Raw genomic sequence first — 16,145 nt, forward strand, 5'->3', positions numbered from 1 at the left:
AATAAAGTTATCGACAAATTCAGATCAAGGTTAGTGCAATTTTGACATGTATTTATGACAGATGCTAAAAGGTATGACAAAACAACCACAAATCAGAAAAACATGAAATGCACATTATTCAATGTGGAAATTATCTTTGTTAAATGATAACTTTTTTCTAAATCATTTATTTTTATAACGGAAGTAATGTTGTGTCTATTGAATGGTCAATGTCTTCACATTCTGTATTACAAATAAAATGCATGGAAAGGAAAAGCGGACAAACAAATATTGTGCACAATGTATTTTATCAGGTTAAGAGAAGTAACTGTATTATAAAAATGTTGTCCTGTAAATTTTGCTTATTTTGTTACCAGTATATAGAATTTGTGGTATACATTATCAAAACTTTCTGCTTTTGACCAAGGTGATGCAGCCATATTCCTTGGTTCCTCTACATGGTAAACCACTTCTTGAGCTGTGATTACATAGAGTTCACTCTCTATTTATTATAATATCTCTTTGATCAAACCACACAAGAATGATGAAATAAAAATCTATCCTTCATAAAGCTTGAGTTCCCACTAGCCACACAATGCAAGTGAGTTGACCAATCACAAGTACAGTTCGGTTGATCCATCGCATCATGATTGGTCAAATCATGGCAGACTTACGTCCTTGTGTTGCGTCCAAGTGGGAACAAAGTTTTATGAATTATGATTGAATGCCTCCGCCACACGGATGACAACTGTAGAAAAAAACTAAGTTCTAGTACAAACTTCATTACATCATAAATCAATCCTACCACATTACAGTTTGAAACCCTACCTACTAATCAGAAGATCTTCATCAATGCTTATTAATAAATTGTATAATCATTTTCACTCAGGGACTTTCAACTGACTTGTTTCTGCCACGCCTTTCCTACAGCCTTGAAAATTATTAAATATTATTAAATTCCATGCCAAATACCTGTTCTTTCCAAGGATATCTTTTTTATTTTGATAAATATTAATTAGGAATAAGTGAACAGGACTTGAACGATGCCAGATGTCAATTATTTACAGATTTATCAATGTAAACAAATAGAATAACTTGTAATTTTATAATTAATTTTAGTAGTTATTTCCTTTAAACCCTAACCTACTTTCCTCCTATCATTCAATAAAAAAAAATTATTTTATAATACAATAAAAAACAAATCAATTTTTACAATTGTAGCTACTGTGCGATTCAAGATAAAAAAAAAACATTGTTGATTTTATGATCGTTTATTTTTATATGGTTGTATACATTTTATGATTTGTTGGTAGTGTTTATTTCTTGATTTCATCACATTCAACAGCGGAAAGCTAACCAATTAGAAGATGAAGAATATGCAGAAAATATGTGATGAAATCCTTATTAAAACAGTGTCAATGACTTGATAAGAAGTATAGGTGGTGCGAGCATGCACATGACTAAATGCCGTCTTGAAAATTAGCATGTGTAATGTTGAAGATTGGGTTTAAAAAAGAAATGTGTTTAAATATTTCATTAATTTGACATTTAACAGTATTTTAAATATTGATAAGAGAAAAATTCTAATAATTTTCAAATGATAAACAGAAATTTAAAATGTTGAAATCTGATAAACACTTCTAAATTGATTTTTCATGAATGTTTTTGGCACTGAAACACTAGCGATATCTCTACCAGATAAATAGCTGGGGCATACTGTATACAGTAGGGTTATCAGGGGCCAACCCTTGTAAAATGAGATTGTCTAAAGATAGAGTACACTGAACTGGCAAGTTGCTACTCATAACTTCAACCATTGCCCTCCATATCAATGCTTACTATGAATTCATGTTCAATTAGCAATACAAAAAAAATCAAATTTGTTTCATTTCCTTTCGAAAATATCTTCAACATATTAATAACTATATGTCTTTACCAGTTAAGGTTAGGAAGAACTTTTATATACTTTAGACATGTGTACTGTTAGATTGACAAGTACAAAACTGGCTGTTGTCTAGACTCCAACTAGTAATTAATACTTAATAGAAATAAAAATACCATATGAAACATATCAAATTGGGAAAATTGGTTTCAGACAAAGTAAACAACAAATTGGATCTATAATTTATTGAATGTTAACCCATTTGATTGTGACAAGACGATATTGCTACCACCAGACTATTGTAGCCTCAATGACACAGACTAAAAAAAAATAAAGTATCATATTCAAGACATTTAATATGTTAATAACCATGGTTAATTGCTCTGCAATCATCTTTTTATAGAGGGCGCATGTCTAAATTCAATGTGGGGTTGCATGTACTGCACCATTGAAGAAGCTAGACTGTAGGCCTGCATGTACAGTAGCCTACTCTAGGTTTCAGTTGCAGGAAGGTATGTACTGGTGGTACGGCATCTAGTATAGTATAAATCAAATATTGACTTTGGGGAACATGGAAATCTGGAGAATAATAAGCCTGCAGATCCTCTTGGCTATAATAAATATTTTAAACCATGTTTCTCTCAACCTAGACAATATTTGTACTGTATAATAAATATCAACAAATTAATCAGTATACAAAAGTACTATGGTATGACCTTTGGGAAGGAATGGTTCCAATAAGGGCAGACAAGGAAGAAATTCAACTATGAGTTGCACAAATATAGTAAAGTAATAAAGAGATCAATTTAGAAGCAAGATTCATTAGATAAAAACAATATATTTCCTCTGTCTCCAATTTGCTTGAGGTGATTATAACAAGTAGCCATAGTAGCTCTATATAAAACATATGAAATAAAATATTTAAAAAAAATCTTTTTAAATTGAATGAAACCCTTTCTGGTTGTATGACATGTACTATTTACTTTTTGTATACTGGTAGTATAATTAGAGTTCAAACAACTTCTTTTATGAAACTCTAGAGGGCATCATGAATACTTCACAATCATGAATACAGTTTTAATGCTGGAATACAGGTGAAATCAATTATTTATTGTTGTTCTTTGAACACTTAATTAAATATTAATTATTCAATATATTACAATTCCAATGGGATTGATTATCAAATAAAAGAAATTTAAAGAGCCTACTGTATTGAAAATATATTACTACTGATGATAATGTCACAAATATTTTTTAAATTATGGTGTTTTTTAGGGGGTACTAATAGAAAGATTGATTAATTATCTATTTCCTACCACATGTCAATGTCATCAAATTCTATCAAGTAATTATAAAAATACAGTACAGTGTTGGTAATAAATTCAATGAACTATTTTCTTCAATTCCATTGTAATTAATTATTAATATTTGTAGTTTATATATATTTTCACTCACACATAATTTTCATAATAAATAAAAAAGGATTAACTACTGTATGTATTACTAATTAGGAAGAATTAAATAAATAATGTATTTTAAAATCTATTTGAATCTAGAAAACATTTATCTGTAACACGTTATCTTTAATTAATTAAATAACTATGTATATTTTTAATTTTACACAAACAAACTGTAGTTTCCACATTTTTAAATTAATAACAATTATTTTTGAAAGAAAACAGACTTTGTTGTATCCGGTATTGGGTAATTTAAACATTAATTCACTTTTGCGGTGTTGTTTCGGCGTGACATGAGAGAAATATGTGCATGTTATTTATGTGTACGGATTAGACGCAAATGGACATAGGAAAGGTTAATTAATTCATTGTTGGATGCACTATACATGTATTCAGGTAGGATTATCATAGTTCATAAACTTTACTAATTTCAGTCAGTCAAAAGCTGTAAGTAGTACACTAGTACAACTAGGATTGCAAATGTTATTACTACGCAGTATATACATACAAAATTAATATACTGTACAGTATTTAACACCTATTAAGGGGACACCTTTAGGACCCTACAAAGTGAGGCCTTAATGGGGGTGTCCAATGAATAGTGTTGTCAGTAGTGTTAAAGCATGCATTGCACATTGTTCGTTCCATAGGAAAGTTTCTATGCAAGGAGGGGTTCTACTGTACTAAATTAAAGCTAATTACAGAGGGCAGTATTTTATTTTTTCTAGATAAACAAATGATATATGTCTTTGACCAGTACTCAACAACAGAGGGCAGTATTAAGGCTATAAAATCTGAACATTTTTTGCAAACTATTCAATCTGATCTACATTTCCAGGTTGATGACAGCTGGTGATTGATACCGCAAATACAAAACACCTTCAGGATTCAATAAAGTGTCAGGAGTGTTCCCTAATAGGGGTTGGCTGTAGTATTAAAACATCATATTTCACCTCATTCATTTCAACGAAACAAACCCCCTTTATACTATAAGGGTGTCTGCTAGGGGTGTTCTAAAACAGAGAGAGTTCTGAATATGCATTTATATTGAAATACAGAACAGTATTAATTACATTGCATTGCCTTACCTCTATAACTGCTGAAAGCTCCTCTGCCAATCCATCTTGTCCAAGGATGAGAATGTTTAGTTTCTTAAATTCATCTTCACATGTTTGTAATAAACTAGGCGCAGTTGTTCTAACAAAAACAATGCATTTTAAAAAGTTACAAGCTTTTTCCACATTCGGTTCACAGAAAAGTGTCCAGGGTTCTATCACACTTTATAGACGTCAATGGGTAAAAGTGAATACTGTATTCATTCTGAATGTAGGGCAACGAGCTGTTAACATCTCATTGTACTAAGCCATGGCATTATGTGGTAGGGTAGTCTATATAGTACCTTTCCCGGCTGCCTTATCCTCCTCGTATTTTTCAACCAGGTACTTAATTACAGTCGAGTGGAGTGTTTTTTGATCCCGGGTATTTCTGTGTAATAGTGGGTGGCCGAGTGGTTACGACAGGGAAGCCTACTCGCTCCATGCCTTCAGGACTATAAAATGTAAGTCCAGTATACACAAAATACTTGTTTGCCCTTAACAATTTTTTAACACAAGTAGGGGGTTACACAGTTCACAAATCCACTGTTGTGGACAGATGAGCGAGAGCTAGAAATGGCAGCACTAACATGGCGTGACCCATAGGGGTTAAGCACTAACCAAGAGGTTACCGCCACTTACCTAAGTAAATGCTTATTAATGTGTGCCTTGATAAGTAAGTCCATACAGTGCATTCCGCTGATGCATGTTTCTGGTGTAGGATGCTGGATGAAAGCAAGGTGTTTGATAAGAAGGGCATGCCTATCATTCCATAGAAACTCCAATGCACCATATCTAATGATACAAATCAAAATATCAAGTGTTATTTAAAAGAATGAATTACATGTATAGAAAACAATCAAATGCTAGGCCTATTATTCACTGAACGTGCACTGGGTCACCGACACCTGCTCTTCCTACAGAGGCCCACAGCCAGAGCTTGGTTTTATTAAATTCCAGGCCTAAATTTGAACCCATGTGCTTCCGAATAAGTACCTTATAAATATTTAGCGATGACATGACCTAGAATCAGGGGACGTGGTGAGGGTTGAGGCGGATGTATTAATTATTCATTAATTGTTATGAATTATTCATTTTTTTATATTATGATCTAATGAACAATAATAGTTTGCCCTTCTTGAATCCAATACCTAATTTGTAAAATTATGCAGATGATGCTGAATATGATGATTCATGAAACAATATGGTGTTATGATTATTATAAAGCACTGATACATATTTTATGCTAAATAAATGGCTTAGAATTAATTTATTTATAAACATAAATAATACATTTCTAACCTTGTATCTGATTGTGATTTTGCATTTATATATATATTTTTAATGCTAAATAAACAGATTTTACTTAAATAATTTGTCAATATTAATAATAAATTAATAAATAGATTTTCCACCTTGGATCTGATTGTAATTATTACTTATTGATGCTAAATAAACATATTGTTTTATTCTTCAACCTGTTCCTAGCAATTACTTATTTATTTATCAAGTATTTTTGGGGGCAATCATACACACCGATTATTATATTTCTAATCCCTCATAAACATCTACATTCAAACAAACTAAACTCCTAAAATACAAAAAAAAATAATGTAGTAAATGCAGTAACTGTAATAGAATATTTGTTCATGATCTCTTAATATAAATTTATTTTAAGCTATGTCTACACTATTAAACTTGACAAAAAAATGTGATTTGCCCATGATGATGCCATATCACTACCATATTTGGGCATATCACTACCATATTTGGCCACATCACAAACTAGTTTGATAGTGTAGACAGAGCTTTAAACATAAATTAATAAATAGATTTTCCACCTTGGATATGATTGTAAACTATCCTGGATAGCCAACAGATGTTCATGCGATAATTTCAACTTGTCAAAATTTGTGAACACTTCAGCACACTCAAAGAGCAGTTCCTTGAAGTCATTTTTAGCCTTTTGCGTAATTTCCTCCTGATGGCTGTTGTAAATTTCTTTACGTTCATCTTCGGTCAACTCCTGGAAACTCTCCTCATCTTTGAAGTGTTTTGTGATATCGTCGTAACGCTTCCCTGGCATCACTTCATGGCTGGAAGCTTGAAGTAGCTTGCGGAAGTCAGACTGCATCCTGTAAAAGAATGTTTTGCAATAACATGATGTTTTATAGTAGTGTCAACTCTCTCAATACTGGACATCTTTGAGCTGGCCAAATACTGTATGTCTGGTTTTCCGTAAAGTCGGGTATTCGGAATGTGTTTTTAATGGTAAAAATGAATCTGGGAATGTTTGGAAAAGTCTGGTATTGGGAGGGTTTAGTGTACTACTATATTGTAGGTCACAAAAAATATAAGGTGAGGATCACAACCCATAGTACTTGTACTGTATGCTTGCTCTTGATGCCTTTTGGGGAGGGAGGAAGAACACCCTGCAAGCTATAGGCTTGAATGCAAAGGTCATAGGTCATTGCAAATCAGAAACTCCCAATTGTCACTAGTATTATTGTATGATCTAAGCACCACTGTTACCTTTCTTTTTTCTTAGCTGCACACAATTTGTTGATGTGGTTCTTGAATTGTGATTCACAATCTGAATCATGCGTTGTGAAAATACTTGCAGGAATCCTGTTATCAAGTGTCTGGTTGATGTGCGGGTGCTCCTGCCATTCACCATCTAAGTGGATGAACCATTTTTCAAACCTCTCGTGCTTCTCAAGAGATTCCCTACAATCCGACCAAGATCTGTCACAAGTACCAGGGATAAATTTCATTTTAAAATTTTGATGATTTTTGAGTCGAGAAACATAGTTTTGTATTGTAGTTTTTGCTACACAATTTTAGAAATATGCAGTGCAATAAAGTTGTTTTGTATAGCTTTTTGCTATGCTACACTGGCGATATACTGTAGTCACCAGGTAGACTTTTAAAAATAATAATTATTTAAATACCATAAATTATACAAACCAGTCTATAAAATACTGTATACTGTACCTTTGACCAATAATATTGAGGTCTGGAAATATATCGTCAAAAACACTTGGTAACAAATGGAGATACTGCTCCAGCATATGCTGTTGGTGGTCTGTTTTTAACTTTTTGACGTGACTATCAAACCGTTTCTTTGCTTGTCTTGTACCTAGATGAAATATATAGTCCTCGTATGCAGGCTCGTGTTCGAACCTTTTCATAGAGTTCCACTTTAGATGGTAGTTTGTGATATGTTCTCTTAAAATTGCACTGTACGAATCCGTCACCCTATCAATGGTCGTTTTCCGATGCTTGTTCGCTTCGCTATACGGCACGACTTTTCGAGTTCCTTTCGATTTATCAATCATTTGAACTAGTGTGACAAACGCAAGATTTACATTCACCGCTTCGTTAGCGGATGTCTCAATGAGCAGGATTTTGTGTTTTTGAGCGAATTTCTCAATCTCGTGCATATTGTAATCGTCAGCTTCATCGCACTTGGTGACAGCTATCACGTAAGATTTACCAGTTTTCTTTAGTAGATTGTGCAAACTAGCCATGAATTCAATTTGTTTTTCCGCATTCCGTTGCCGTACTAGACTTGCATCGTACACAATCAAAAATCCATCTATTGTTATTTTTCCATTGGTAAATGTAATTTTCTTAAAATTATCTTCATCCCCTAGAATTATACACAAAAATAGAAATAAACATAATTAGTAACAAAAATACATACTGTACAGTACTTACTGTAGATACAGTAAGTACTGTACATATGACAGCACAAAAAGCCGTACCGCATGCCTTGTAAAAAACAAAACATTTTTTTAGTTGCCCACCAAAACCGAACATTTTAATTTTTAGTTTCAATTACATACATTTTTGGTTGCCCCCTAGACAGAGGGCAACTGATTCTGAGAGTTCAGCAAACTGTAAGTCCCACACTCTGGATTTGTATAGTATTTTTATTGAATCATTAATCTAGGTCAAACAATGACACAGATATGGAAATGTGTGTTTATTTTTAAGCATGTGACACACAATGTGTGATAAGGTACTGGATGCCTTATTGTCCTTTTTTTGTTACAGTTTCTATAATACAGTATCTCCTAATTATTACAGTAATTATTTAAGCAATACTAAAGTTAATACAATTCAAGAAAAAAGATTGTAAAAAAAAAAAGAAAGGTTCTTAAATTATTATGTACAATTTAATATTTAAATAAAAGAACAGTGAATGAATTTTACTATCACAGTACAATTATAACGCAATCACTTTGCAGTGTATTTGTGTGAATGTTATGGACAATAAAACGATCGGAATCGTGACTGTGTAACATCAATGTAATCTAAAGAGAAACGAAACATGCTCGAGTGAGACAAAACATCATTTCCACGTTGCATTTCCAACGTGCATAACGCAAGCGTCTACGATTAAAAAAACACACACGGTGTAATGCATTGTACCGCAATCTACTGCGCTAATCGCGGTCATTACTCAGAGTTGTATTGTCGTCTTGGGAATTGGCAAACGACTGGAATGTCACAAGTGTATGTTGGAAATACTGATTTGAAAGCTATCACAGGGTAACGGATATCAATATTCAGAATTACTGGAACATACAGTAGCAACTAGCAGAGTTTAATATAGAGATTTATTTGCTTCTATAGCTCAATAGTCTATTCAGATCTAATAGTCATTGCCTTTTAAAAAAAACAATAAAATGGCAATCTATTAATATTATTTTACCATGTGCCAATGCAACAATTATAACAGGTTACTATAGAAATAATTTATAATTGTTTACTGTACAATGTACAGTATAGGCCAGTTGTTCTTGTAAACAATGCATTTTTTAGTTCCAAGTTGTGGTGATTTAAAGCAAACAATTTTTTCCAGTAACAATACTTTCTATCGATATGATTTTTATCTGTCGACGAGTACTGTAGGCCTACATACACTACAGTGCTGATAGGTAAAGCATCAAGTCTCTATACTATCTAAATGATACTTGAGTATTGAGTTTAACTGAATGAGGAGAATATTTTAGTGAGTTGAAAGCCTAATTGTACTATTCAATGAAAATTAAAAGGGAAATTTTCAGTTGAAAAGTTTGATCAGCAATCAGCAAAAATGTTCCCTGAGCTAAGAAATGTTATAAAGAATTAACACAGGTTTAATTTTAAACTGCTTGAATTTTATAATATAATATTATTATTCATTCTTTAATCAAAACATTTTAAAATGAAAAAGAATGTCACAAAATCCAAGTAACCACTGTTGTACTGTACCAGGCAAATATACAGTAGAAAAAACAAAAGCAAAAAAAACAAATACCCTCATAACTTACCTAACTGGTCTTTACACAAGTACATCAGCTTATCTTGCGAGCCTATCTTAGTACTCACGCAGCGATTCAAGTAAGTCCTTGTGTTGTTTCCACGAAAAGGCTGGAATGAAGAATCATCGATGAAATCGGTCTGTTCAATAATACGGAATGAATACGTGTGTCCTTCGTAAACTAACTTCTTCTCCCCCCAATAAACAAAATGATCGTTGTTTACGACACGCCCACTGAAATCACTTTGACTAATCACGCAGATATGTTCTTTGTAGTAATCGTCCGCTTCCGGTCGAACGAAACGATTGCAAAGACAAGACTTGCCGACACCACATGAACCTTTCTCCTTGTCTGTCCCCGACAAACCGACAACGGATACATTGAAAACTCGTTCTTTATCTTTCTGCTTCCCAGCCATGTTTTATTGTTTCGCTGCCAGGAGGGTTTTTGAAAATGTTAAAGTTTGTAATAGCCTTCTCCCATTGTTTAATATTTTGTATACCGACCAAGAGCCACAAACCTATGAAAAAGAAAATGAAAAGATTGTCTTAATAGTGTTATACTAGCATCATTCTACTGTAGTATGTACATCATACTGTACACTCCAGGAAGCTGTAAATTACCGTACAATAAACAATTTAAACAACCGATGGGGTAATTAAGGAAAGATGGCAATATTACAAGTTACACTTTAATACAGTATGGATAAGGCATAATGGTGCGATATAATACATCAGGAAATCAAGTAATTGTTCAAGTTGTTTTTACCAACTTTGATGTAATTGTACCGAGTGCCCTGTACATAGAGAATGGACATTATAACTCTTTTTTGGGACACCCATTAAAATCCTGTGAAACAACGAGAAGCAATTACTAATTCACTAATTTGTTCAGTATTGTTGACTGAATTCCTTGTTGACTACTGTACTGTACGATAGCCACTATATTGTTATAGTAATATTTCAGCATTAGTCGTCAGCAGTAGCCCTATTTATAGAATCGGTTAAATTTAGTTTAATAGCACAGAATATCTATCATAAACTTCCCATGTTTTCAAATTATAATTAACAATTAATTTTCATATTAATCTATTCTCGCCTACAGTCCCTGGAAACTCAATAAATTTACAATGAATGTTTAAGGTCAGTTGTTTAATATATGTTAATATGATTATAAATGAAGAGAAAAAAAAGTTATGAATTGTGCTTTTACACAGTACACATGAGGGTGGGTGTTCACCAACTACACCAATATCGAATATGGGTGTTATAATGTTTGTATTGTATTTCTCTGCTAAAGGTTCAGCTTGAGTGATCACCATTTGGCATTGTAAACAATGGCAAGCTAGGGCTAGGAAATGTATCGATGGAGAAGCAAATTGGAAGCTTTGTTTTAAATCTATTGTGGCTAGTAGCATGCATTGTTTAGGAAGTGACTAATTGTTATTTAACGCTCATTCTTAAAAAACTAAATTAATATATTTCTTTAAGTTTTTTCACAATAACAAAATAGTTGGCAAAAATTTATTATTTATATTTTATTTATTTATGACAGTATAATAATAAACTGGATATTTTAACAATGGGTTTGAGATCTCTTGTCGATGACCTTTTTTGCATTTCAGGTGCCAAAAATGTAAGGTAAATATCTATCTGTTTAATTAACCAGTTATTATTTATTGAGAAGAAACAGGCTTTTAGAAATAAATGATTCACATTTGACAACTGAAAAAAAAAAAGATAAACATTGGAAATAAATATTTCCATTTATTCATTATAAAAATTTGAAGGAATTTTCCTACAGTACTCTAAAATATGTGCTCTGGTGTAATAAATTAATTGCTACATTTACACTTTTCCCATGCAGCCTAAAGTGTTTACAAGTTGAAAGTTTAAATTCTTCAATTAACAATTTCCTATTCAATATTTATAAGGAAATTCCTTTAGTTCAGCTTAGGGAAAATGCATTAAAGCTGAAATGTTTACGTAATAAGGAATGGGAGAACATTTGGAAAATATACTAAAGAATTGGAATGGAAGAAACTGATCCGGGCATCTAAACATACTGTACAACAATTCATTATTTATTATTATTTAATACTTTATTGTATAATTATTTAAATCTAGGATCTAGATCAACCTTTTCACTATATATACATTTGACATGCTGTGTGTGGGAAGGGGCACCTTAAGTATTGGTACAGCACATGTTTGATTTGTTACCAAAGACGAAGGCTACATCAGAGTAAGAAAAAAGAAGAATGAGTTCCATTACAATACAACACTAATTATATAATTCTGTTTAATTCGGCTAATATTCCTCCCCCTGCCCAGTCATGAACAACACTTACTCGTGCCTACTGTCTAGCAAATCTGAGCACATTACCTGCGAGTACAGTACACTAACAGACCTGTACAATATATTCTAAAACAACTGTCCTTGCTACTGTACAGTACTGTAGATGCTACAAGAAACAACAAATATTTTCAGATGTTTTCATTTCTTTTTTTCTAGGAAAATTGTTGTTTTAAATTTTAAGTGAGACCTTTGTGACTCAACAAATGATCCCTTATAGGTCTTGTACCCTGAACACGAATTAGCCAAAGTGTTAATATTATTGCTCCATTTTTTTATTTAAAGGAAAGATGTGTGCTCTTATATAAGAAGGACGCTAATGTACATTTCAAGCAGAAACAGTGGCCATCTTGATTTCATATTCTTCCTCTGCTGTTTCAATAACATACCGTCTAGTGTTTATAATCTTTCCACTGTTTTGTAGTTATGTCATTATCCCAGATGATGTATACAATACATACGGTACACTATACCAATACTAAGTATTAACAGTGACATTGACAGATACAAAGGGGAAAAAATGACAGTAGGCCTAATGACAAGGAAATAAATTAAAAATACACAAACCATCTGCAAACACTTGAAATAACTTTTGAGGAAATAGACAGTGGAGATGCAAATTCTTGAATCTTTTCCCCTTAACAATAGGAAGATCTATTGTATTTTTCTAAAACAATCAATGAGTGTTGTTTTAGAAAATACAATACATCTTCCTTTTGTTAAGCTAAAGATTAAAAGAGGAAGTTGAGATTTACTTAAATAACATTATTTTTCTTTCAATTTATATTCAATAGAATAAACAATAGCAAATAAAAGTACGGTACTTGAATAAAATTAGTATATAGTAGCATGAAAATCACTTGGCAAAGCAATATTAATAATACATATTATTAATACATATTATTAATAATCATTATATAGGCTTATATTATTATAATAATAATTAATTAACAATAGACACTCCCCTCCCATCCCTGGTTGGTGACATCCCCTTTTGTTGGTTGGTGAAAGTGTGTCATGTTTAGTTACGAGTCTGACTGAGAGTAGAAATTGATTGATCTATTTGAAATATCTATTTATACCAGTCTCCAGGCCAAACATCAACTTTATATATAGACTTGATAGACTAAAGATACTGGAAAAAGTATGCTATGCCACACTTCCAGCTAGGCCAACTGTACTTGGCGAGCTGGCTGGGAGCTCCTCAGCCTGACTGAGTGGGGTGTCTAGCCTAGTCTAGAGAAGAGCTGGCACACATAGTTGAATTGATTAAATAGCTCACAATTTCGGAGTTTAAACCTAAACATTATAATATTTCCATAGCAAATATTACATATATGATTCATTTACAACCTCCATTTACCAAACTGTTTAAACAAGATTATACATGATACAAGAATACCACTAAATCAAACCAGGAAGTGCTAAAAAGTCGTCGTCTCTCACACCATGAGCAAGCCTGTGAAAAGAGACGATGCCATATTTGATAATGCGATCGTCTGCCTACTGCACGATCAAGTGAAGTACTTTTACTTGCCTCATTTCATTTACAAATTATCGTGAACAAATAACAACCAAATGTACCATTTTAACATATCTCAGTATTGCTGTATATCAAAACAGCAATTGATTATACATACCAAATAACTTACTAGGCTGAAATCATGCAAGTATTATTCCCGTAAAAAACACAGCAGGCCTGGCGCAGGATCACTCTCTATTCTCTAATTATCGCTTGCTTACCACCAATCCTGATATTGAAGGGCTGCTTTGATTGGCCAATCGAAACTGTTCGTACACACAACTCGATCTAATCGCATTGGAAATATCTTTAATATTTTATCAAATGCGTTACGTAAATTAATCAAAACCTTGACAAACACGTACATAAATTATTCAAAATTGACGTTCATGTAATGTTTATGTGTTTAACCTTGAAACTCCACATAAAATAAGTATTATATTTACCCAACTTGGAAGTTCCCTAAATAACTATTCTGCCCAATCACAATTAACTTTACATACGTACGAAATACGCCCTCATTTGCTGGAGGATGAACTTTGCGATATTTTGTGCGATATAATTGCCATAGTAGTCGACTTTTTCTTATAGTTGTGCAGGACCTCCATCTAACAAAACAATAAGTTCTTTCCGATGATGACCAATATTTGTATGACCAGAAATATAGGAATATAAGAAATTTAAAAAGAAGAATAGAAAAAGAACGAGTGTCTAATCGTTCAATCGTAATCGTATCGTATACAAAGCTTCCCCAGAATTGAAGTCCTCGAACTTATATTACAATATAATTATGCCTATTGTATTAGTATTATTATCAAGTTTGCAATGTGTATGAACGTCAAAAAGTTAGTCTAATAATAAGCCAACTCTATTTTTAATTTAAACAAAATATCAACATTTTAAAAATAAGACTTCTGTAAAGGCCTACTATTTTCTTTTTATTCAGAACTTTAAAAAAAATCATCCTGTCGAGTCTATAGTGATGTGTGACTTTTTTATTTAGCCCCGCAATTGATGTTATTAATAAATATTTTCAATTACAAATTCAATTAAAGCACATTCTTCCACTTAAATTCCAGCAGATCCGCCAATGCATGTCATACAAGGAGAATTAAGCTTCGGTTAATTATTATTATAGACCTATTGCTTTCTCTCGTATTCAATTAAAACTCCTAAATCCTTGTCTAAACAATGAAATGGATTAACTTGTGTCGCATCATGTCGTGTTGTATTGCTCGATTAGACACATCGATTTTAAGCATTACGCCGCATCTCTTCATAGAACTTGTATTCATGCATACTCGGCTAACGTTTGTTTTAAGCATGGATAATAACTACCGTAAGGATAACATTATGTAGTACTTATTTTATCCTGAGACAACAGCTTGGTGATTGTTGTCTCAGTTTATCCATGGTAAAAGTTAAAGATATAGGCCTATTTTGTCCTCCTGGAACATATTTTTTAGTATGTCATTTTAATTGACCAAAAACTGGATCAGAAAAAAATGTTTACCTGAAAAAAGTGATTTAAAGCAAACAATATTTAAATTGTCTGTCAGACAATGAGTTTTTGGTTAAAATTAACCGTTCATTTTGTCTTTTGTGAAATACATTGTTTTTTTTCTACCAGAAGTGAATAACTTTATTAAAACTACAAAAGGCTTATTAAAAGTCTAATTTTATTAATCTTTATTTTTCATGTTTTTGGGGACACTAGCCTACATCTTTGTGCCTGGGTTTTTTTACTATTTTATAATAATAAAGATGCCTGGATGTACTTGAAAAGTGCGTAATGTTGTGAAATCTCAAGCGCTAAACATTATATACCCCGGTCATTTTCACTGTTTGCCGGGTTGTGAGGTGGGCATCCGCCGTAGGGATGGGCTTGTTTGTTGAATGCAAATATGGATGAGGCCGCGTGGTAGGCCTATATTAAACGTACAGCTAAATAAAATGTTTAGTTGTTGTATCAGTTATTGTCGGCTTATTTATAATGGTGGTGTGAGAAGAGAGGAGCTATTAGTGTACATGCAAGTGGAGGACCTATTCAAATTACAGGCTCCTGGAGAAAACAAAGAACCCGGATGTTATTCATTAATTTCTTTATTTACACAACTACAAAAAGTATGCTAGAAAGATACTAGAGCGAATAAAAAAAAAGGTTTCCTTTAATATTTATTTGTATTTTTCCTGAATGAATCTAGTCCTACTTTAATTTTGAATGACAATATCTGAAACATAATTCATTTCGTCAGATCCGGCATATTAGCAGTAAAGTACGGAGATCTGCATTTGCAAATACTCCGCTTTGAATAAACGCCCTATGGCGCCAAAATAATTGAGGAAGCCCACCCTCAAATAAACCCGGATCCTTGTAGGCCTACACACAACCTGAGCCTATTAACATTGTTATACAACATTTCTATACTTTTTGGTTTATTGTTTTTTCCATTTTACAAAATAAACGATTATTATTCGAATAAATACTGTACTCTGTTATTTAAATACGGCTAACTATTTTTTAGAGCATGCTAATATTTTTTC

At 32.5% G+C, this 16,145-nt stretch overlaps 1 protein-coding gene across 1 annotated transcript in view; it reads right to left on the reverse strand.

The window, feature by feature from the left end:
- Nucleotides 1–13,793, reverse strand: part of LOC144848688 (rho GTPase-activating protein 5-like) — an 80,963-nt gene extending 67,170 nt beyond the window's left edge. The window contains exons 1-7 of the mRNA XM_078705534.1: nt 13,720–13,793; nt 9,734–10,244; nt 7,407–8,064; nt 6,945–7,157; nt 6,254–6,547; nt 5,055–5,207; nt 4,407–4,515 (exon numbers count right to left, since the gene is read on the reverse strand). Of these exons, the coding sequence (XP_078561660.1) occupies nt 4,407–4,515; nt 5,055–5,207; nt 6,254–6,547; nt 6,945–7,157; nt 7,407–8,064; nt 9,734–10,142 (1,836 nt within the window). The 5' untranslated portion in view covers nt 10,143–10,244; nt 13,720–13,793. The remainder of the gene's footprint in view (nt 1–4,406; nt 4,516–5,054; nt 5,208–6,253; nt 6,548–6,944; nt 7,158–7,406; nt 8,065–9,733; nt 10,245–13,719) is intronic.
- Nucleotides 13,794–16,145: the final 2,352 nt, after the last annotated feature.

The sequence above is a fragment of the Antedon bifida genome, chromosome 7 (assembly GCF_963402885.1).
Source record: "Antedon bifida chromosome 7, ecAntBifi1.1, whole genome shotgun sequence".
Taxonomy (NCBI): Eukaryota; Metazoa; Echinodermata; class Crinoidea; order Comatulida; family Antedonidae; genus Antedon; species Antedon bifida.